Source organism: Poeciliopsis prolifica, unplaced genomic scaffold, assembly GCF_027474105.1.
Source record: "Poeciliopsis prolifica strain line A6 unplaced genomic scaffold, Auburn_PproV2 SCAFFOLD125, whole genome shotgun sequence".
Classification (NCBI taxonomy): domain Eukaryota; kingdom Metazoa; phylum Chordata; class Actinopteri; order Cyprinodontiformes; family Poeciliidae; genus Poeciliopsis; species Poeciliopsis prolifica.
Genome location: NW_026562500.1, coordinates 181,743 through 203,333, shown reverse-complemented (window position 1 = coordinate 203,333; position 21,591 = coordinate 181,743). Strand labels below are relative to the sequence as shown.

General features: G+C 46.2%; 4 protein-coding genes across 4 annotated transcripts; all 4 read right to left on the bottom strand.

The window, feature by feature from the left end:
- Positions 1–1,051: 1,051 nt before the first annotated feature.
- Positions 1,052–10,557, bottom strand: LOC129355140 (charged multivesicular body protein 4b-like). Its single transcript, XM_055024690.1, has 5 exons — positions 10,240–10,557; positions 3,388–3,565; positions 3,185–3,299; positions 2,813–2,939; positions 1,052–2,731 (listed from the first exon to the last, which is right to left on the bottom strand). Exons 1-5 carry the CDS (start codon positions 10,424–10,426, stop codon positions 2,667–2,669), a joined length of 672 nt encoding a protein of 223 aa, XP_054880665.1. The 5' UTR covers positions 10,427–10,557; the 3' UTR covers positions 1,052–2,666.
- Positions 3,572–6,304, bottom strand: LOC129355138 (uncharacterized). The gene is made up of 3 exons (XM_055024689.1): positions 5,462–6,304; positions 5,150–5,407; positions 3,572–4,691 (listed from the first exon to the last, which is right to left on the bottom strand). Exons 1-3 carry the CDS (start codon positions 6,292–6,294, stop codon positions 4,202–4,204), a joined length of 1,581 nt encoding a protein of 526 aa, XP_054880664.1. The 5' UTR covers positions 6,295–6,304; the 3' UTR covers positions 3,572–4,201.
- A 787-nt stretch (positions 10,558–11,344) lies between the features above and the next one.
- LOC129355119 (uncharacterized protein C20orf85-like) lies at positions 11,345–14,379 on the bottom strand. The gene is made up of 4 exons (XM_055024676.1): positions 14,276–14,379; positions 14,042–14,123; positions 11,622–11,708; positions 11,345–11,551 (listed from the first exon to the last, which is right to left on the bottom strand). Exons 1-4 carry the CDS (start codon positions 14,332–14,334, stop codon positions 11,396–11,398), a joined length of 384 nt encoding a protein of 127 aa, XP_054880651.1. The 5' UTR covers positions 14,335–14,379; the 3' UTR covers positions 11,345–11,395.
- Positions 14,380–15,320: 941 nt separating this feature from the next.
- Positions 15,321–20,127, bottom strand: LOC129355118 (DEP domain-containing protein 7-like). Its single transcript, XM_055024675.1, has 12 exons — positions 19,989–20,127; positions 19,247–19,426; positions 18,756–18,885; positions 18,553–18,648; positions 17,863–17,957; positions 17,615–17,792; positions 17,346–17,494; positions 16,592–16,741; positions 16,382–16,524; positions 16,187–16,312; positions 15,652–15,718; positions 15,321–15,544 (listed from the first exon to the last, which is right to left on the bottom strand). The coding sequence occupies exons 1-12, from the start codon at positions 20,053–20,055 to the stop codon at positions 15,321–15,323; spliced, it is 1,605 nt and encodes a 534-aa protein (XP_054880650.1). The 5' UTR covers positions 20,056–20,127.
- Positions 20,128–21,591: the final 1,464 nt, after the last annotated feature.

Below are 21,591 nucleotides of genomic sequence, written 5' to 3'. Positions count from 1 at the left end.
AATTATTCATAAAGATGTTGCTCCCCAACAAAAGGCATTAAATATGCGCTTGATATTTCAAGTAGTTGAGAAAGTGTTTACAAAATCCTCCAATGAAGCAGTGAATATATTGGCTGCAGAAAAGTGCCTCCGCGCCACTTTCTGTACATGAGTTGATGCTTCACATGCTGTGAAACGAGCCTGGTCTTGCTGCTGCGCACACACACACACACACGCACACACACACCAAAACCATTTCCACAAACACTGGTGTCTTCAGTTTTTACACATCCAAACTGGTCCAGGAAGCAGAAGCAAACTATTTTTTATTTTCTGTTCATGTTTTTCTGTTTTGCTGCTGTAGAAGTGGAATTAATTTGACTGGTCTCCCAGTCTTTTACTGGTTCGTAAAACATCTCCTTTGTTTCGTGTGCATGTGTGTCAAGCATCCAAATGTCTGGTAACAACACAATTATCTGGATCAGCCAAATTTATAATACAACTTCTACCTGAAGGGGGTCAAAGCTGACCCACCGTCTTTACTTCTCACACCATCATGAATTTGCAACCCAGATGTTTATAAATTATATGTTTAAATGTTAGAAAAGATAAAAGAAATGCGGCCAATAAGACACACGTTATGACCGTGACCTTTGACACTGAGCAGTAACATTATGCTACAGCTAATTTAGGAGCAGATGTAGGAGAACTGCCAGCTCAGGTTCCTCTGACTCTTTGAGCCTGAGTTCAAACTATTTAAAGGAAACATGTTTTTCTAGCAGTTAATGATTGTTTCTCCAAATGTTTGATCAAAGTGAATGACAGGAACTGGCGAAACAAGAGTTTGAGCTTAAAAAGAAGGAAGCTGTTGGTGGAGGTGTCCCTCAAGGGTCAGTTCTTGGACCAGTTCTATTTATCTACAGACAAACTTTTAAAGTATCTTCGATCCGGAACTGAACTTGGGAACCACTTCTTCCACCAAGACTTAACAAAAGAGTCACAACCATTTAATAAAGGAGGAACATTAACAGAATGACTTTAAAAAACAGAAAAAAGGACCAGCAATGGCCGATTGAGAAAAAGCATAAAAATCTAATTCTTTTATTTGGAGAATCAGCAATTCTTACAAGTCATTGAATCCAAACTTTATTCAGGTTACCTGTGCTGTAGCAACAGTGAAACATGAAGTCCAGAACCAGCGCAGTCAGGAAGAACATGACGACATCTGAGGTAAAGTAATCCCAGCATATGTTGGAGCTTTTTACTTATTATAAATACAAAGAGCGGCTTAGAGAGCTGCAACGCTTTTATCAAAGTTTAGATCTGACGAGCAGGAGGAGCGGCTCCAGCCCGGCAGTGAGCAGAAGCTGGTTTCCATGCTGATTTCAGCAGGAAGACCGAGTCAGAACCAGAACCCATCGGGTCCATCACTGAGTGCTGGAGCAGAGTTACACATAAAGCCAGTCATTAGGAAACCGTAAACCACAAGGCGCAGGAGGTGTCAGGCACGTTTCATTCAGCAGAGCAGCAGGCCAATCAGAAACAGATCAAATATCAACTTATCAATTTACAGCTGAAACAGAAAACCTCCCTTCAGGAGTTCACCTCAATCTCATTTAATCCCAAACCGTTCAGCAATCTGAGGAAGTTCCCTCAGCAATCTGAGGAGGTTCCCTCAGCAATCTGAGGAAGTTCCCTCAGCAATCTGAGGAGGTTCCCTCAGCAATCTGAGGAAGTTCCCTCAGCAATCTGAGGAAGTTCCCTCAGCAATCTGAGGAGGTTCCCTCAGCAATCTGAGGAGGTTCCCTCAGCAATCTGAGGAGGTTCCCTCAGCAATCTGAGGAGGTTCCCTCAGCAATCTGAGGAGGTTCCCTCAGCAATCTGAGGAGGTTCCCTCAGCAATCTGAGGAAGTTCCCTCAGCAATCTGAGGAGGTTCCCTCAGCAATCTGAGGAGGTTCCCTCAGCAATCTGAGGAGGTTCCCTCAGCAATCTGAGGAGGTTCCCTCAGCGAGGAGAGCAGCAGCTCAGAGCGGAACGCTGCGTGTTCTTCCTGGTTGTTGATGAAATCACTGCAGCTAAATGCACAGAGAAAATTTAAGCAGTTGGTTGGTGCAACATATCTGTTTCAGAGATGTGTGTGAAATTTTAGATTATTTAAACTCTTGAAAGGGAGCAAATTTTTTCATGCTTTCTTCCAAATTGCTTTAAGGAAAATAAGACGAGGGTGTGGCTGAAGCGAAGCAGCGAAAGTTTCATGGAAACTTAAACTCCAGCTGTGCAACAGGAGCAAATGCTCCCTCAGTAACGTGTGGATCACGGTTCAGTACCGATCCGACGTTCCCAAGACATTCAGCAGAAACGGGTTCATCATCTCTGCAGCGCAGCAGACTGACGGGAACATGGAGAGCAGCAAGATGGCTGCCGCCGCTGCGCCACTTTCTGTACATGCGTTGATGCTTCACATTGCTGTGAAACAAGCCTGGTCCTGCTGCTGCGCACACACAGTCACACACACACACACATCAAAACCATTTCCACAAACACAGGCTAGCCGCAGGCTCCTGGAGGATGTTTTGTTTCACTCAGAGGGAGCAGAGGTCAGAGGTCACTCAGGAGGAAGAGAAGCTGGGACGCAAAGCAGCATCAGCAGCCGACAGCCCCTGCTGCTCTCCAAGGGAAACCCTGCTCAGTTGGCCGCCCAGGCCTCTAGGTCAGCCATGTCGTCCTCATCTTCCTCCACCTTCTTCTTGGCTGGAGGAGAAACAGAAAGAGGTCAAAGATGGGGCTAAGCGCCCAGCGCAGCAGCAGGTGAATCTGAACAGGAAGTCTCACCTGGCTGAGAGGGAAGCGACGTGGACGGGACGCTGGGCAGAGACACGTCTTCTGTTCCCTCGATCTCCAGCAGGTTTTTATCCAGCTCTTCCTGCTCCAGCTCCTCCAGCTCCGCCATCAGCTCATCCTGAAGACAGACATAGGGATCAGGCCACAATCTGGACTGCACTCCATTGGGCAGTAAAGATGGCCGCCGCAGCGCTTCATTAAGCAGTAAAGATGGCCGCCGCAGCGCTTCATTAAGCAGTAAAGATGGCTGCCGCAGCGCTCCATTTTGTGGTGGAAAATTAGGAATCGGCTGTTCGGACGGTGTCTGAAGAGCGAACATAAAGTCAGAGCTGAACTGGACCTCTGGTTCCGATCGGCTCTCACCTCGTCGTAATCTTCCCCGAAGCCCACCGGTCTGGAGATGACGTCAGAGATCTCCTGCGCCAGCTCCTGCTGCTCCGTGATGTCTGCCATCAGGTCATCCACCTTGTCGATGTCCCTGGCAGACGGCAGGGAGAAAAATCGCGTTTATACAAAAACCAAAGGAAGGAAGCCCAGAGCGACAGGAAGCGGAACAGAGAGCTTACATGTTTTCATGTGCGGCCTTCATGGCTTTGGCAGCGAAGCCCATGTTCTTCAGCACCTCCGTGTTGGTGTTGGCGTTCTCTAGCGCCTCCCGCTGGAATTCGATGGTGGACAACGTCCCATCTATCTGGGCCAGCTGCTTCTCATAGCGCTTTTTCCTCTTCAGGGCCTGGAGAGCCGCTGGGGGTCAAAGATCACCTTCATTTATTACACTTCCATGAACCTGTCCTGTCAGTCAGCTGAGATAAATTAACCTGGTGCATAATCAGCTTTTCTTCTTTTTGAATTTAAACCAAACGGGAAGTGAGTGTTTCTGAAACACAGCTAGGTCAGGAGATCGGCAGCAACAGGAAACAGGAAGTCAGCCTGATAGTCAAAACTGCTGCAAAACAGACAAATATTGTGAAGCAGTTCAACATTTAAAAATAACCATTCTCATATTTAATAAGCAAAATGACAAAAATCTCATGATAATGATGTGAGTTTCAGGATATTAAGCCTCAAAAACATGGCAGGCAGAACCACCTAACATTTATTAATCAATAATATAATATGTTGATTTAAACTGTCTTTAAATCATTAAAAGGGCGATATCATGGATGTTAAGGCCCTTACTGCCGTTTTGTAACAATGTTACTTTCAGTTGTAAAAATGCTAAATATAATATGACTTTAAAGAAACGTGACTTCTAGTTTTAACTAATTGAAATTGGGTCTCTGTGTCTTTAAGAAGCTCCTGCTCTCTCTGAAGCTCCGCCTGAAGAAAGTCGTCCCAACATGGCTCCCCTTTAGCTCTTTAACGTTTTTAGCAAGGAGCTCAGCAGCTGTTTGCTAATTGCTGCTGGCTAGTCTGAAGGAGCTGAGTGGGGGTGGAGCTGCGCTTTGAAGGCGGGGCTAGGCCCTCCCGGTGTTTCGGAGCCCAATGGTTCCCATGGAGATGAAAGGGTCTCTGAAACAAGAAAGGGTCTCTGACTAAAACCAAGACGGTGTTGAAGAAATCAAAGTTTTCTCCAGAAGTCAGACGGCGCAGTGTCCACCTGTCCATCTCACTGTCCATCGTCCACCTGTCCATCTCACTGTCCATCGTCCACCTCTCCATCTCACTGTCCATCGTCCACCTGTCCATCTCACTGTCCATCGTCCACCTCTCCATCTCACTGTCCATCGTCCACCTGTCCATCTCACTGTCCATCATCCACCTGTCCATCTCACTGTCCATCGTCCACCTGTCCATCTCACTGTCCATCGTCCACCTCTCCATCTCACTGTCCATCGTCCACCTGTCCATCTCACTGTCCATCATCCACCTGTCCATCTCACTGTCCATCGTCCACCTGTCCGTCTCACTGTCCATCGTCCACCTGTCCGTCTCACTGTCCATCGTCCACCTGTCCGTCTCACTGTCCATCGTCCACCTCTCCATCTCACTGTCCATCGTCCACCTGTCCGTCTCACTGTCCATCGTCCACCTGTCCATCTCACTGTCCATCCACCTCTCCATCTCACTGTCCATCGTCCACCTGTCCATCTCACTGTCCATCATCCACCTGTCCATCGTCCACCTGCCGTCTCACTGTCCATCGTCCACCTGTCCGTCTCACTGTCCATCGTCCACCTGTCCATCTCACTGTCCATCGTCCACCTGTCCGTCTCACTGTCCATCGTCCACCTGTCCATCTCACTGTCCATCGTCCACCTGTCTGTCTCACTGTCCATCGTCCACCTGTCCATCGTCCACCTGTCCGTCTCACTGTCCATCATCCACCTGTCCATCGTCCACCTGTCCGTCTCACTGTCCATCGTCCACCTGTCCGTCTCACTGTCCATCGTCCACCTGTCCATCTCACTGTCCATCATCCACCTGTCCATCTCACTGTCCATCGTCCACCTGTCCGTCTCACTGTCCATCGTCCACCTGTCCATCTCACTGTCCATCGTCCACCTGTCCGTCTCACTGTCCATCGTCCACCTGTCCATCTCACTGTCCATCGTCCACCTCTCCATCTCACTGTCCATCGTCCACCTGTCCATCTCACTGTCCATCATCCACCTGTCCATCTCACTGTCCATCGTCCACCTGTCCGTCTCACTGTCCATCGTCCACCTGTCCATCTCACTGTCCATCGTCCACCTGTCCATCTCACTGTCCATCGTCCACCTGTCCGTCTCACTGTCCATCGTCCACCTCTCCATCTCACTGTCCATCGTCCACCTGTCCGTCTCACTGTCCATCGTCCACCTGTCCATCTCACTGTCCATCGTCCACCTCTCCATCTCACTGTCCATCGTCCACCTGTCCGTCTCACTGTCCATCGTCCACCTGTCCATCTCACTGTCCATCGTCCACCTCTCCATCTCACTGTCCATCGTCCACCTGTCCATCTCACTGTCCATCATCCACCTGTCCATCGTCCACCTGTCCATCTCACTGTCCATCATCCACCTGTCCATCGTCCACCTGTCCGTCTCACTGTCCATCGTCCACCTGTCCATCTCACTGTCCATCATCCACCTGTCCATCTCACTGTCCATCGTCCACCTGTCCGTCTCACTGTCCATCGTCCACCTGTCCGTCTCACTGTCCATCGTCCACCTGTCCGTCTCACTGTCCATCGTCCACCTCTCCATCTCACTGTCCATCGTCCACCTGTCCGTCTCACTGTCCATCGTCCACCTGTCCATCTCACTGTCCATCGTCCACCTCTCCATCTCACTGTCCATCGTCCACCTGTCCATCTCACTGTCCATCATCCACCTGTCCATCGTCCACCTGTCCGTCTCACTGTCCATCGTCCACCTGTCCGTCTCACTGTCCATCGTCCACCTGTCCATCTCACTGTCCATCGTCCACCTGTCCGTCTCACTGTCCATCGTCCACCTGTCCGTCTCACTGTCCATCTCACTGTCCATCGTCCACCTGTCCGTCTCACTGTCCATCGTCCACCTGTCCGTCTCACTGTCCATCGTCCACCTGTCCGTCTCACTGTCCATCGTCCACCTGTCCATCTCACTGTCCATCGTCCACCTGTCCGTCTCACTGTCCATCGTCCACCTGTCCATCTCACTGTCCATCGTCCACCTGTCCATCTCACTGTCCATCGTCCACCTGTCCATCTCACTGTCCATCGTCCACCTGTCCGTCTCACTGTCCATCGTCCACCTGTCCATCTCACTGTCCATCGTCCACCTGTCCGCCTGAGCCCAGAGGATTAAAGACTGACACCGTTTAGCTCGTACTATCAGCTTTTCATTATTTACCATGCTGAAGGGCTGTTTGCCTTTTAATTCTTAAAAACATTCTGTTTCCAAATTCAGTCATTTTTATCGTGTGACAGAGTGAATTCACCCTTTTACGTCTGTCTGGGCTCTCAGATGTATTTCAGGTAGAAGATGTCAAGAGTTGGTAATGTTAACCAAACTGTTTTATTTTTATTTGAAACAAGATGTTTCATTTTCTCAAACATTTTGTATTCGTTCTGGTTATTTAGAGATTCTGTGGTTTGGTCAGGAGTCAGAAAGGGTCAAAGTTCAGAAAATGGAACCACAACAATTGGAAATGTGGTCAGATATTAAACTGTACAAATACATTACTGTGTGTGTGTAATACTTTTGGACCAAACATTTCTCGACAAAAAGCAGATGCAGAATAGTTTGTAAGGGTGTCCAAAGTGTGGCCCGGGGGCCGTTTGCAGCCCTGGGAATGATTTCAGACGGTCCTCAATAAGTCAGGCTCTCCCAGAGCTTTGGAACAAAAGGTCAGAGAGCAATTTTCACTGATGTGAGGCTTTAAAAAATATACACAGAAAATCTTAGAATTAAAAAATATGACAAAGCATTGCTGTGTTATCAGCCACGTTTTTTCTTTAATTACATTTGGAGCCCAAACATCATCTGAGTTTTATTGAGAGGCAGAGCAGGGAGCTGAAAGATGGAGCCAGAGAGCCACATCCTGATCCAGAAAACAGACTACAACCTGAAAAACTATTTCAAACTCACCGATTTCCATTTCTACACAAATCACACCACTTTGTTTCAATGAAATATTGTTGTTCAACATCTAAAAAATAAAAACAAATATAGTTTTTGTAATTTTATCTAGTATTTCAGCTTCCAAGGTTGTCTGGTTTTTATGATCTGAAGTCAAAGTGAAATGACTTCAGGGAGTAGAAAACATCCTTGGTGAAAACCTTCTCCAAACACGGATTATTAAACAGTTTAAATCAAACTCTGCTTCTACCTCAATCTGCGACCTTTGTCTGACCTTCAGGACACGTCTCAGATGCAACAAAACAGCAGATTTAGATACGCCACACAGTCACAGCTTCTTGCTGTTCATATGGATCTGATGATATTTATGTTTAGGCTCCTACATGTCCGTGTGGATCCACTGGGAGCCGCATGACGTCCCAGTTTGATCCGATTATTTCAGCATCCAGACATGATCTGAAACGACATTATGCGACTCTTTATGAGATTATGGCGCTGAGTCCAGATCACTGCTTTCTGCTGATCCTTTCCGGGATCGAGTCCCTTTTATTTCAAAGCAAAGTGAAAAAGATTCAGATTGTTTTCAGCCGTGATAAGGAAGCTTAGCTCATCAGGACCCGACCGTTTGCATAAACGTCATGTTGAGTCTTCTTCCTCTTTAGTCTCATGGATAGATTCAACAGGCTGGTGCAGGTCCCATCACTCCTAATATGATCAGAACAGGTTTGGTCTGTTTCTCATTAACTCTTCTCTATCCTGCCACAGTTGGAAGCAGAAAACAATCCTGATCATCAGGTTTATGTTTGGAAGTAAATATGCCACCAAAGATGAAGTGAAAACAGCCTGAATGAGAACCACTATCAATTTATTAACCAAACAATCGATGAGAGCCGAGAGAGTAACAAACATCACAAACAATGAACATGGTGAGCATCTGATCAGCAACTCAAAGGTCAGATTGATAACGCTTGAACTCTGACCCCAAATCACAGAGAATTTGAAACAAAAGCTTCAGCAGATCGAATAGAGCTTCAGCGCTCCTGTGTTAAGACCTGTCGGCCTTAACACAGGAGCAGCAAAAGCAAAGGAGGCGGATTAGCAACTGATGATGTCGCAGGACACCATACGAGCTGTTAGCATGCTATGGATGTCAGACAGCAGTCAGAGGCTCAGGTTATGTAATGGGCTGCCCCAGTCACTGCTGACTCATGGTTGCTAAAAACTTTACAAGACCCACTGATTTTAGTGACACAGTGGGTGTAAAATATTGAACAAAATGTTGTGTTACATGACTTTATTTAACCTTATGACACACAAAATTACAAGTAGATCATCCATATTGTCTCCAAGTGTATTCTGGGTAAAGCTTGTCACCAGCCGTCCACCAATGTCCTCATCAGTCACTAGGCAACAGATGGTAAACTAGATAGACCAGTGGTCCCCAACCCCCAGGGCGTGGACCAATACCAGGCCGCGGACCAATACCGGGGCGCGGACCAATACCGGGCCGCGGAACAATACCGGGCCGCGGACCAATACCGGGCCGCGGAACAATACCGGGCCGCGGACCAATACCGGGCCGCGGAACAATACCGGGCCGCGGACCAATACCGGGCCGCGGAACAATACCGGGCCGCGGAACAAAACATTCAGGATGCCGCCCTTGAGGACCCACTTTTGGGAACCCTGAGTTAAATTATCATGAGCTTCATTTTTTATTTTTATTATTTGGGTATGAAGGACCTGGTCATTAGCCCCGCCCCCGGCCCGACTCTGACTGGTTCCGTCAGTGCAGTGGCTTCTTTGGTTTGGTTTCGAGACTGACTGCTACTGGTGATCCTTCCCTCCGTCACCAACAGACGCAAATGATTCTTAATTTACTTTTGGGCTAAATAAAGTATTTATGGAATGAATTAAATAAATAACATACTGTATTTTCCGGAGGACAAGCTGCTACTTTCCCCACGTTTGGAACCACGTGGCTTACAGCCCGGTGGCTTTTCTGTGGATTTTTCTTCCACCACCAGGGGGGGCTCTTTAGCAGGAAGTGAATCGTTGGAAGTCAAAATTGGAAATGAAAGAAGAAAGCGCTGAATTTCATTTGAACCAGTACATGTAGCAGCAGCAAAAACGTTTTCCAACTCAAACCCCTCATCAAGGAAACAACATGAAGAAGTTGATATGATGCAGCTTTTAAGTTGAAGGCGATTGATCCCGCAGGACAGATCGATAGCTGCATAAGCTCAGGGAACAAATCCACGGTTCGGCGTTGTTGACCCAGGACTGCGTCCTTAATAGCAGATTTATTCAGGGTGGAAAACCGAGCCCAGCGGTTTGCAGTCCGGTGCGGCTGATAAATCTACGTTTCCAGTTTCATTTGATAAACTTTGTGGTACGGCTTGTAGTGAGGTGCGCTCTATAGTCCGGAGAATACGGTAGATTCTAAGATTAAAGTGAATAATGACAGCCGAGTATGTGGTCGTATCTTATTAAAGACAATTTTATATGTCAGAAACAGAATGAGCATACTGGACAATGATTTTTATTTTTACAGTTTACCTTTCAGTTTTGAGCCCTTTCATGCTTTATGCTCCTTTAATGAATAGTTTTATCTGTTCCGGTTCATGTCAGCTGAAACTAAAACCCTCCAGAAGCTTCTATGCTTATGGACACATTATTGAAAAAATGAAGTACCAGCTGCCATTCTCCTTCTGGTTAGTTGGTTAGCCGCAGTCAGATAACTACCCTATCAACTAACTAGCTGACCAACTAACTAGCTAACCAACATATCAACTAACTAGCCGACTAACCAACTAAGCAGCTGTTCGGCCGCTGACTTTAACAGCCAGGGAGATTTATTTATCTCACCTCGTTTGTTTTTCGTGCCGTTCTTCTTCGCCGTCAGCAGCTCCTGGTCGATCTTCTTCTCCAGAAACTCCTGTTTTTTGGCCAACATCTCCTCCGTTTCCCGGAGTTTTTGGATCGCCTCCTGGGGAGTCGGTCCTTTTCCTCCCTTCCCTCCTCCGGTGCCGAATATCTTACCAAACAGCGACATTTTGTGTGATTCAGATTAAAATGCGCCTGTTGGGCTGTGAACACACACAACCCAGCGGAACTTTGTGAGAAGCTAACGAGGATCTCCTAACTGCCGCTGGTGTTGTTTTACTCCCTTCTTCCGCTTTCCGCTCACAGGCCTCGTGATGTCATTACGTAAGCGCCGTGACTCATAGCCGGAAGACGAGAGGGGAATTCCAGCCGCCATCATCAGCATCTTCATACGTCATTGAGCAAATCGATGTATGTCTATCTAAAGTCAAAGATTGATGAGACAGTAGAAGATATTTAAAGCATCTCTCCAAAAAACTTTGATCTTAAAATCCAGAGGAGTTAAGAATCCAAAACTTGCAGCCCATTGAAGTCAAGATAGTTTTAGCTGTAAAGTATTGACTCAAGTAAGAGAAGAAAGGTTTGAGCCAAGGCGCTGATTGCAAAGGGATGCAAGTTACACAGCAACATCAAGAGCAACATTTTTGGTTTAATTCACCTATCAGATAAGAAAAAGGCGTTTTATGTCTATTCATACATTTACAGCTCAGTTTCAAATTACATATTTACTTCACAAGCTAAATATTGAGTTTACAAAACAGACATTTAGCTTGCAAAATAAACACTCATTTGGAGCTAAATATTTCTGTTAACTAAATATTTCCTCAAAACGTTTAATTTTCAAATTGAATATATAGCCTAACTAAATACATTTGGATAAAATAAGTCATTAGTGATAAGCACACTAAATCTCATCAGTGATAAACATTTTTGAAAGACTGTAGGCTATCCATTCCAGTCAAGCTTTCATCCTCACAATAAATGGATTGATAACAATAATACATGATTATTATTTCAGCCATTAATTATGAAAAGGGTCTAAATAAATCAACAAAATGCCGTCAGACTGAATTATTGTTTGAAAATGTTTTTAATTGCCTGCCAACCCAAATTATTTTTATTATTTACTGTATCTAACTCAGCTGCAAGCATCTGGAGACCAACCCAAATCCTTCAGGAAACTACGCCTCCCATGATGCACTGCGTTGTACTTTTCCAGCTGGAGGCAGGACGATCCAGAACGCCATCCGATGAAACGCTGAGAGGTCAGAGGGACGACGGAGGACGAGCCGACCTGGACCAGGAAAGGACAGGTGAGCACAGGTAACAGCAGAGCAGGAGCAGAGATGCTGGGGGAGCCTTACCTGGATCTGTTTCTGTGGAGGGGTCAAAGGTCGAACCCTTAGGTCAGGCTGGAGGCCCATCTTCAGCTGCGCACTCTTCATCTCGTACTGAAACAGAGCAGAACATGGCAGAAAACACCGGCGGCCATTTTGATCTGAACATAAAGAAAGAAATCCAGACGAGAGCCAAACTAGAACCAGAACCAGACTAGAACCAGAACCAGACTAGAAACAGACTAGAACCAGAACCAGACTAGAACCAGAACCAGACTAGAACTAGAACCAGACTAGAACCAGACTAGAACCAGACTAGAACCAGAACCAGACTAGAACCAGAACCAGACTAGAACCAGAACCAGACTAGAAACAGAACCAGACTAGAAACAGAACCGGAACCAGAACCAGACTAGAACCAGAACCAGACTAGAAACAGAACCGGAACCAGAACCAGACTAGAACCAGAACCAGACTAGAAACAGAACCAGACTAGAAACAGAACCGGAACCAGAACCAGACTAGAACCAGAACCAGACTAGAACCAGAACCGGAACCAGAACCAGACTAGAACCAGAACCAGACTAGAAACAGAACCGGAACCAGAACCAGACTAGAACCAGAACCAGACTAGAAACAGAACCAGACTAGAAACAGAACCAGACTAGAACCAGAACCAGACTAGAACCAGAACCAGACTAGAACCAGAACCAGACTGGACCAGAACCAGACTAGAACCAGACTGGAACCAGAACCAGACTAGAACCAGAACCAGACTAGAACCAGAACCAGACTAGAACCAGAACCAGACTAGAACCAGAACCGGAACCAGAACCAGACTAGAACCAGAACCAGACTGGACCAGAACCAGACTACAACCAGAACCAGACTAGAACCAGAACCAGACTAGAACCAGAACCAGACTAGAACCAGAACCGGAACCAGAACCAGACTAGAACCAGACTGGAACCAGAACCAGACTAGAACCAGAACCAGACTAGAACCAGACTGGAACCAGAACCAGACTAGAACCAGAACCAAACTAGAACCAGAACCAAACTAGAACCAGACTGGACCAGAACCAGACTAGAACCAGAACCAGACTAGAACCAGAACCGGAACCAGAACCAGACTAGAACCAGAACCAGACTAGAACCAGAACCAGACTAGAACCAGAACCGGAACCAGAACCAGACTAGAACCAGAACCAGACTAGAACCAGAACCGGAACCAGAACCAGACTAGAACCAGAACCAGACTGGACCAGAACCAGACTACAACCAGAACCAGACTAGAACCAGAACCAGACTAGAACCAGAACCAGACTGGACCAGAACCAGACTAGAACCAGACTGGAACCAGAACCAGACTAGAACCAGAACCAGACTAGAACCAGAACCAGACTAGAACCAAACTAGAACCAGAACCAGACTAGAACCAAACTAGAACCAGAACCAGACTAGACCAAACTAGAACCAGAACCACACTAGAACTAGAACCAGACTGGAACCAGAACCAGACTAGAACCAGAACCACACTAGAACTAGAACCAGAACCAAACTAGAACCAGACTGGACCAGAACCAGACTAGAACCAGAACCAGACTAGAACCAGAACCGGAACCAGAACCAGACTAGAACCAGAACCAGACTAGAACCAGAACCAGACTAGAACCAGAACCGGAACCAGAACCAGACTAGAACCAGACTGGACCAGAACCAGACTAGAACCAGACTGGAACCAGAACCAGACTAGAACCAGAACCAGACTAGAACCAAACTAGAACCAGAACCAGACTAGAACCAGAACCAGACTAGAACCAGAACCAGACTAGAACCAAACTAGAACCAGAACCAGACTAGACCAAACTAGAACCAGAACCAAACTAGAACCAGAACCAGACTAGAACCAGACTGGAACCAGAACCAGACCACAATCAAACTAGAAGCAGAATCAGACTAGAACCAGAACTAGAACCAGAACTAGAACCAGAACCAGACTAGACCAAACTAGAACCAGAACCACACTAGAACTAGAACCAGAACCAAACTAGAACCAGAACCACACTAGAACCAGACTGGTACTAGAACCAGACTGGAACCAGAACCAGACTAGAACCAGAACCAGACTAGAACCAGACTGGAACCAGAACCAGACCACAATCAAACTAGAAGCAGAACCAGACTGGAACCAGAACCAGTTGTCACTGGACCATCGTTTAGCTGCTCAGACACCTGGAGCATCCTCTGCTTTCCACCAACAGAGGCTTCTGCAGCACCGCTGCAACACAGACTGCTCTGTGATCAGAATGACAGAATGCTATTTGGTTATGAAAGTATTTCAACATGAAAACCATCTGGATTTATAATCTGGGACGTTAATCCTGAACCTAAACAATCCAGTTTTCATGTTAATTAATAAAGTTAATTAATTAAACAGATGTTTACCTCCTTATAGGCTTCAGACAGGAAGCCCCAGTTTTTCCTCCATGATTCTCCAGAATCCTTCTCAATTTTTATATGAGCTTTCCTGCGAAAAATACACGAGTAAATTAAAATTCATTAACTCAACTTCAAAAGTGAAGTGTTTTTGGACTGAAGTTAAACCACCCTCTCTTTTTTCTTCTTTTTGCAGACGAGATAAAATGAAGCTTTTCAGAATAAAATGATATTAATATTCACCAGATTTCATCCTGATGAACAAAGTTGGGAGGTTCAGATGTTTGCTGTGAATTTTCCATCAGAGCCGCTGTGAGGAACGCCGATACACCTGTTTACTGTTGCCATGGATACAGGACCAGGTGTATCAGCTGTCACCGCGGGAAGGTCAATGATGAAAGAAAAGCTGCTCAACAGGAAGTGGAAACAACAACTTCCTGTGTCTCAGGAACATAAATACCTGGAGCAAAGAGCGTTACATGAAACACTTCAGCACAAACACGGAGCTTAATGAGCAGGTATAGAGGAGGATCAGGCATGCTTTGGGCCTCTTCCTGTGACTTTCTACAATAATGATAAAGGAGCTTGTTTAATTCATTTCAATCGGATGATAATGTGGCTCCACAGTCAGGACGAAAAATGTCATCAACAATCTGCCAGCGGAAGCCGAACGTCACAAAGTCAACTTTATCCAAACAAACTCCTGAATCTGGAGAAAAACTTGTTACTTTTGTCTCCTTTGTGGAGTCGTAAGGCAGTGTTTCCCAGCCCTGGTCCTGGAGGTGCTTTGCCCTGCATGTTTTGGATGTTCCTCTGGTCCAACGCTTCATTCAGAGAGGCGGCGGGGCGGCGAGGCGAGGCGAGGCGGCGAGGCGAGGAGGCGAGGCGAGGCTGAGGTGGCCGCTCGCAGCTTTAATATGTATTGCTTTTATCTCCAAACTGCTGGAAAAGTTTCAAAACGTACCTTTAAAGTCCTTGAATTTTACTGGGAAAAGAATCCTGGAAAAATAGAGGCCTCATGACACAGAGCACAGATAGGAGAGGGAGCAGCAAGAGCAAAGGTGCTGGATTAGCAGAGCTAGCAAAAACTTGATGGCTAAATCCAGGAGATGCTACTGTGGAATATTCTTTGTGGAACTGTAAGGTTTATTTAATTATCTTAGAAAATCAAGCAAGTCAACAAACAAACATGCAGAGGAAATACAAGAAGCAGAAACTGCATAAAAATCACTGACAGGATCCAGAACACAAGGTGAAATGGTTCAAAAGCAGAAAATCAAACGTTTGCCTAGATCTGAGCGGAGTCGCCGAAGTACTGGTGGAAGATCTGTGGATGGGCGGAGCAGAACTGCCTGAGCAGACGCTTCCTGTACTTCGGCGCCATGCTGCGGTCCAGGTTGATGCTGCGCAGCAGCTCCAACAGGGCCTGCTGGGCCTGCTGGGTGGCCTGCTGGGTGGCCTGCTTGGTGGCCTGCTTGGCTGCGGCAGCAGGAGCCGCACTGGGAGGAGATGCTGCAGGAAGAGAGCCACACGATCACCGTGCTGCTGAGATTAAAGTCAGATTATCTTTCCAGTGGCTCTAAAGCTGCTCTGCTGTTCTGTCGGGTTCTGCATGTTACCTGCAGCATCGGTCTGAGCGAGCCCCGCCAGCTTCTCACTGATGGTTTTGTGCAGAGATCCTGGAATCTGAAACAGGAAGCAGAAAACACTCACTTCCTGTTTCAGACTGACGCTGAAATTATTCAGGGTGATGCAATAAACAACTTAGCAAATACATTCAGGTTAGATCATAACTACACTGCAAAAACACTGAATCTAACCAATAGTTCCTCCTGCAAACATCTATTCCATTATTATTATTTTAAAAAAGATCAAACTAACTGAAACATAACTCTTCAGCAACATATGAGAACTTTTTAAAACCAATTACTCTTGAATATTGATAAGAACCCCTCGCAGATTATTTTACTAATAATTTAGGGAATGAATCTTCATCATTTTAATAACTTAAAATTTTATTTCTGGATGGATGTTGCTTGACAATCTGCTGCACCTTTTTCTACACACTGTTTCCTTCCACTAAACCTTTTATGAATGTGCTTGGTCACAGCACTGATGACTGTAACAGGCGGTTTTGACAGGATGTGAGGTCACCTTAAAGACTTCTTGTCTGTTGCTGAGCAGGAAGTTGAGCATCAGGTCCTGCTTCTCCTTCGGAAAGCTCCTGCTGTGAAGAACAGCCTTGGAGAACGCCTTCATCACCGCCGCTCTGTTCTCCACCTGCAGACCCGCCCAGTGGTCCAGTCAAAGTCTCCCCACAGCTCTCTAAAGGGATGTGACGGTCACCACCTCCTTGTCCAGCTTCGGCGCTCGTGGTTCAGCCGCAGCAGCCATGAAGGTCAGCAGCCTGCGTAGCTCCTCCCGGCAGCCAGGGGGCAGCAGCTTCAGACACAGCTGCAGAGCCTCCAGCGCCTTTTCCAGCTGGCCATTCTCTGCCAAACACATCAAGCAGGTTCAGCTGCTGCAGCGCCTCTGGGCTGCGCTGCAGCAGCTTCCTACCCAGCAGCTCGGCCACGGCCGCGTACACGGCCGCCATGTTGGGAGGCAGCAGAGGCGGCCGGCTGCCGTAGTGCCTGACCAGAAAGCCGAACAGCAGCAGCGGCCCCGGGGCCGGGGGCCGAGCCGGTACATCGTCCTCACTGCTGGGCCCTGCAGCGGACAGACACACAGTTGCTGGAGCAATATGGCTGAAGGATTCACTTAGTTACAGATGATTCCCATGATTAGATAATTCTACATTCTGCAGATTTTTCATTTTAAGGTGACCTTCACTGATCAGTTTAGGCCCAGTCTACGGCCTAATCCAAACATGTTCATAAAATATTTATAAAATATAAAATATATAAAAATATATCTTATATATTTTATAATATATAAAAATCAGATTCACAGGAACCAGATTTCAGTCTGGTCAGTTCTGCCTGTTCAGCTGCTTCAGGGCCGTCGGCCCCGCTGACCACGCCCCGCCCCACTGACCACGCCACGCCCCGCTGACCACGCCCCGACGGCCCCGCCCCGCTGACCACGCCCCGGCCCCGCCCCGCCGCCCCCGCCCCGCTGACCACGCCCCGCCGGCCCCGCCCCCAGGTGAAAATGGCTGCCAGTCTGCTTTGTTGCAGACGGACTGCAGTCGGATTGGCGATCCCCAACGGAACCGGACTCTCTAGCCAGGCGGACTGGAGTCGGGTTGAAGCGGCTAAAAATGGCTGCTGCAAAAAACCCCTCTGTTGAACCTGATTGGAGGAGAACTCGCCTCTGCCTTGAATGGCGCCCCCGTGTGGTGGTTCTGGGTCACTGCTGTCTGGGGGGAAGCAGCGCGGCAGCTCTCTGCTCAGCTCCGCCACCTGCTGGTCAGGCAGGAAGTCCAAACAGTCCAAACCGCTGGATAGCCAGTCGTCTTCCCTGAAACCAGAAACACCTGAAACTCCAGTGCTCCCAGTACGTCCCACTGGGAGTCCCATTCGTCACACTGGTTTTCCTAGTTTCACCATCAGTCCTACTGGCTTTACTGATCTGACTTACTGGGAGTCCCTGAAGGCCTGGAGGATCCGTCTGTCCAGGCTGTCGCTGATCAGCAGCAGGTCGGCTGAGGGGTCAGAGGTCGGGCTCTGGCTGCACTGCAGGACTCCTTCCAGCAGGGGGAGCTCCACCAGGTTGAGCAGCCTGAGCAGCGTCTGCTCTTGCCACACCTGGTCGACCACTGGAGGCAGAAACAGACGGTCAACCACCTCCCTGCCTCTGCTGCCATGCCAAGCACACTGTCATCTTACAGGACTGAGGCAGAGCTGTGTCCGTCTGGCGCCCCCTGCTGGGACCGCCCACCGGCCCCTCCGGCCCCCCAGGGGACCCGGCCGGCTCCTCGGGCCTGGAGGTTAAAAGGAGCCTGTTGCTATGGTAACTGATGCTTTATGTGGTTATGACCAAACATTTTCTTTATTTTTTGTTGAAAATTTTATTCAAATCTAAAGAAATGCGACTTTAACTTGAATACTTCAGTTTTATCATTCAAAGTTTTGTTTTGGATTTTTTCCTCTCTGGGTTTCCATAGTTAAGAGTGATGACATCATCCACGACGGCCATCTTGTGAAGTTATGCTTTGATTTACATTTTATATTTTTTAATATTTAAGACTTTACAATGAAATTATCAGCACAACTTTGAAATGAGTTGTGATTTGATCTGAGCTGTTCAGATCCTCAAAATGCCATTAAAGCCATTCAAACTTTTTTCACAATAAAATACTTTGTCTCTTAATTTAAGACGTGTTTCTGATGAAATTGAGCTTTTTTTCTGCTAATATCATAACTTTATTTTGGTAATTAAAAAGCTGGCTGCTGTCTGACTCACAGTAAGAATGACTGAAATAAAAACTCTTCATAAATTTTCTCACATTAATAATTTTGTTTTTAGATCCGTTACAGAAATCTGATTTTTGAGGTTTTAAGAAATGCTGAGATTACCGAGGAGGAGGAGGAGGAGCGCCGAGGAAGAGCTGCTGGACCAGAGCAGCGTGTCGCTGCAGCTCCTCCACGGCAGGACGGCGTCGCTCGGCGAACCTGATCCAGACAGAGACACGGTCAGAACCCGAACCGGTTTAAACCAGAACCATTCAGAACCAGAACCAGTTTAAGTCCAGTCTGTCTCATTTCTGAGAACATCTGACCGGTACAGAGCGCTCCCACTGTCCTCAAACGCATCCTGCCTCCTGTTTCTGGTTCCCACGGCCTCAAACACACCGCTCTGCAGCAAAGCCTGGCACACACACACCACCTGCTCTCTGGAGACAGCGCCACCTGCAGGTTGGACCAAACAGATTCATGTCTGAAACCCATCAGTAGGTTATCAAGACAAAACGTTACTGGCTTCAAAATAATAAGACAACTTGGCACAGCCAAAGCCACGAGTGCACTGCAAAAAAATAGTTTCTCGAGCTAAAATCTTATTTCACTTCATGAAAATGTTTTCATGCAAGTGAAATAATCGATCTTTCATTCTTCAATCAATATTTGACATAAAAAGCTAGAAAGTTATTTGTAACTGTTTATTTCCAGGTGAACTGAAATATTTGACTCTGTGTTTGCAGGGTAAAAAGTGAAACAGCCCTGTGTTTTTCTGATAGTCGCTGCAGGCCAGCCGGACGTGGAGCGGACTCACCCGGCAGGCCGTTAGCGTTGGCGGCGTGCCGCAGCAGGACGTCCACGGCCTCGGAGCCCACGAAGCAGTCGCTGTGGGCCTTGAACTGGACCAGTCGGCGCTTCACCGTCAGCTTGGACCTCAGGTGGGTGATGAGGTCGCTCCAGATGGAAGACGACTGCACTGCTTTCACTCCAGCAGCTGAGACACAGAAACACAACAGGCAGCCATGATGACCCACCTTCAGCCACACTAACGCACTGCAAAACACTCAATCCTCCAGGATTGTTAGTGCAAAAATCCTGGAAGATTATGGATTTACTTCAATCAACATGAAGTAAGTTTGTAATGTTGATTTAAAATGTTCTAGTTCCAGGTTGTTTTCCCTCCACTGACCTTTCCCCTGAGACATCTAGAAAGCAGCAACAGTTCGTCTTCCCCATGGTTGAATGTTTCTGTGTTTACACTTTTTCATTACTTTACTAAAATCAAAAGTTTCTAAGAATCACTTTAAAATATTACTTTTAATGACGTTTTTCAATAAATTAACTTTTTGTGGCCTTTGCAGGTAAACGAGCTGCACCTGTAACAGCTGATTACTGCAGAATCAGAAAAACGACTCATTACTAGAAATGGAAAAACTCAGCAGAGAACCAAATCAAGCACTTTAAAACATTCTAAATGAAATCATCTTCTCGTTTACTGGGGCAGCAAACGCGGCTTGGGCCTCCTGAGAGGCTAAAAGCGACTTTCCTGAACTCACCTGAACTACCTGGAGGAGAAAAGGCCCGCAGCTGCAGGGCCGCAGCTCGCTCTCTGATGGAGGCCATGTTGGCTGCGGGACCTGCGGGGCAAAACCGCACAGACACCAAACACAGCGGAAAACCCCAAGGCGCTGTGTGATTCTTGACCTGCAGGTGGCAGCACTCACCGATCAGGACCAGACTTTTCTTTCCAGTTCGAAGAGGTTTTTTTTTTTTTTTTTTTTTTTTTAAACAGATCTTTATTGAGATACAGAATACATAACAATACAAACACAGTAATGTCTCAGAAATATCCCACGAACAATCTCATATTGGGTGGAGATTTTAATATGGTGTACAATGAATGGCTTGATAGATCTCCCTCTAAATTCCAATCTCATCATATAAATGTGGTTTTACAAAATTTTTGTTTATCTCTGAATTTGGTGGATCCTTGGAGAGAAGCAAATCACAGCAGTCAGTCTTTCTCCTGGTTCAGACCTGATGGCTCAGCTAAATCACGTATTGATTTCTGGCTAATTTCAGACTGTCTGATGCAAAATAATGTAAATGCTAGAATTTCACCTGCACCTTTGTCTGATCACTGTGTAATACAACTCAGTATCACAACTCAACTGAAAACATCCCGCAACAAAGGTTACTGGAAGTTCAACTCAACCCTCCTTAACAATGAAAAATTTAATAATGAAATCCTGGAGCTTCTCAATTTAATTTGCAATGATACAAATCTGAGTTCTTATACAAAGAAATGGGAATTCTTTAAATTTAAAGTCCGTGAAATCTCAATTAAACACAGCAAATTGATAGCTATCCAAAATAAGGAAAAGGAATTAAAAATCATTCAAGAACTTAGTCACATCTGTTCTAAACCGTTTTTTAATAATGAGGACAAACAGCGCAAAAAAATTCTGCAGACTGAATTAGATGATTTTTATACTAAAAAAGCCAAAGGAGCTTACTTAAGGTCCCGAGCGAAGTGGATTGAGGATGGTGAAAAAAGTACTGCATATTTCTGTAGATTAGAAAAATAAGACAAGAGAGAAATGCAATAAATTGCTTGCAAATTAATAATAAACCATGCACTGACTCAAAATTAATATCCAAGGAAATTTTTAGCTTCTATAGCAATTTATATTCTTCTGAATATAAACTCAATGACAGAAATATTCTTTAACTCTGTTCGACATTTGATTCCTAAAATTGATGACAATTATAAGCAAATATGTGAGGCAGATATCACTATAGAGGAATTGGATAAAGCCTTGGGCGCTTTATCCCAGGACAAAGCTCCAGGCTGCGACGGCTTGACAAGTAACTTTTATAAACACTTTTGGGTCCAAATCAGAACACTTGTGTTTGGAATGATTACAGAACTATTAGAAAATAATTGTTTAACTCACACTATGAAACAAGGTGTCATCACACTCATTCCTAAACCCGGGAAAGATCCAACTATCCTTGATCATTTAAGGCCGATAACATTATTAAATAATGATTACAAGCTTCTGACACACATTTTTGCCAACAGATTAAAATCAGGCATATCCCAAATTATTTCTGACACTCAATCTGGTTTTATAAAAGGGCGCTCTATACATAATA

Excerpts from the sequence above, each read along its gene's own strand:
- LOC129355119 (XM_055024676.1), bottom strand. The coding sequence starts at position 14,334 with ATGGAAAATTCACAGCAAACATCTGAACCTCCCAACTTTGTTCATCAG. Across the intron at positions 11,709-14,041 it reads TGTCTGAAGCCTATAAGGAG|TACGAGATGAAGAGTGCGCA; the intron begins GTAAACATCTGT and ends GCTCTGTTTCAG. Across the intron at positions 11,552-11,621 it reads CTCCACAGAAACAGATCCAG|GTCGGCTCGTCCTCCGTCGT; the intron begins GTAAGGCTCCCC and ends TTCCTGGTCCAG.
- LOC129355140 (XM_055024690.1), bottom strand. The coding sequence starts at position 10,426 with ATGTCGCTGTTTGGTAAGATATTCGGCACCGGAGGAGGGAAGGGAGGA. Across the intron at positions 3,300-3,387 it reads AAGGCCGCACATGAAAACAT|GGACATCGACAAGGTGGATG; the intron begins GTAAGCTCTCTG and ends GCCGTCTGCCAG. Across the intron at positions 2,940-3,184 it reads TCGGGGAAGATTACGACGAG|GATGAGCTGATGGCGGAGCT; the intron begins GTGAGAGCCGAT and ends GTCTGTCTTCAG.
- LOC129355118 (XM_055024675.1), bottom strand. The coding sequence starts at position 20,055 with ATGGCCTCCATCAGAGAGCGAGCTGCGGCCCTGCAGCTGCGGGCCTTT. Across the intron at positions 16,742-17,345 it reads GGGCGCCATTCAAGGCAGAG|GGCCCAGCAGTGAGGACGAT; the intron begins GCGAGTTCTCCT and ends TGTCCGCTGCAG. Across the intron at positions 16,313-16,381 it reads CGCCGAAGCTGGACAAGGAG|GTGGAGAACAGAGCGGCGGT; the intron begins GTGGTGACCGTC and ends GCGGGTCTGCAG.
- LOC129355138 (XM_055024689.1), bottom strand. The coding sequence starts at position 6,294 with ATGGACAGTGAGATGGACAGTGAGACGGACAGGTGGACGATGGACAGT. Across the intron at positions 5,408-5,461 it reads ATGGACAGTGAGACGGACAG|GTGGACGATGGACAGTGAGA; the intron begins GTGGACGATGGA and ends TGAGATGGACAG. Across the intron at positions 4,692-5,149 it reads GACAGGTGGACGATGGACAG|GTGGATGATGGACAGTGAGA; the intron begins GTGGATGATGGA and ends TGAGATGGACAG.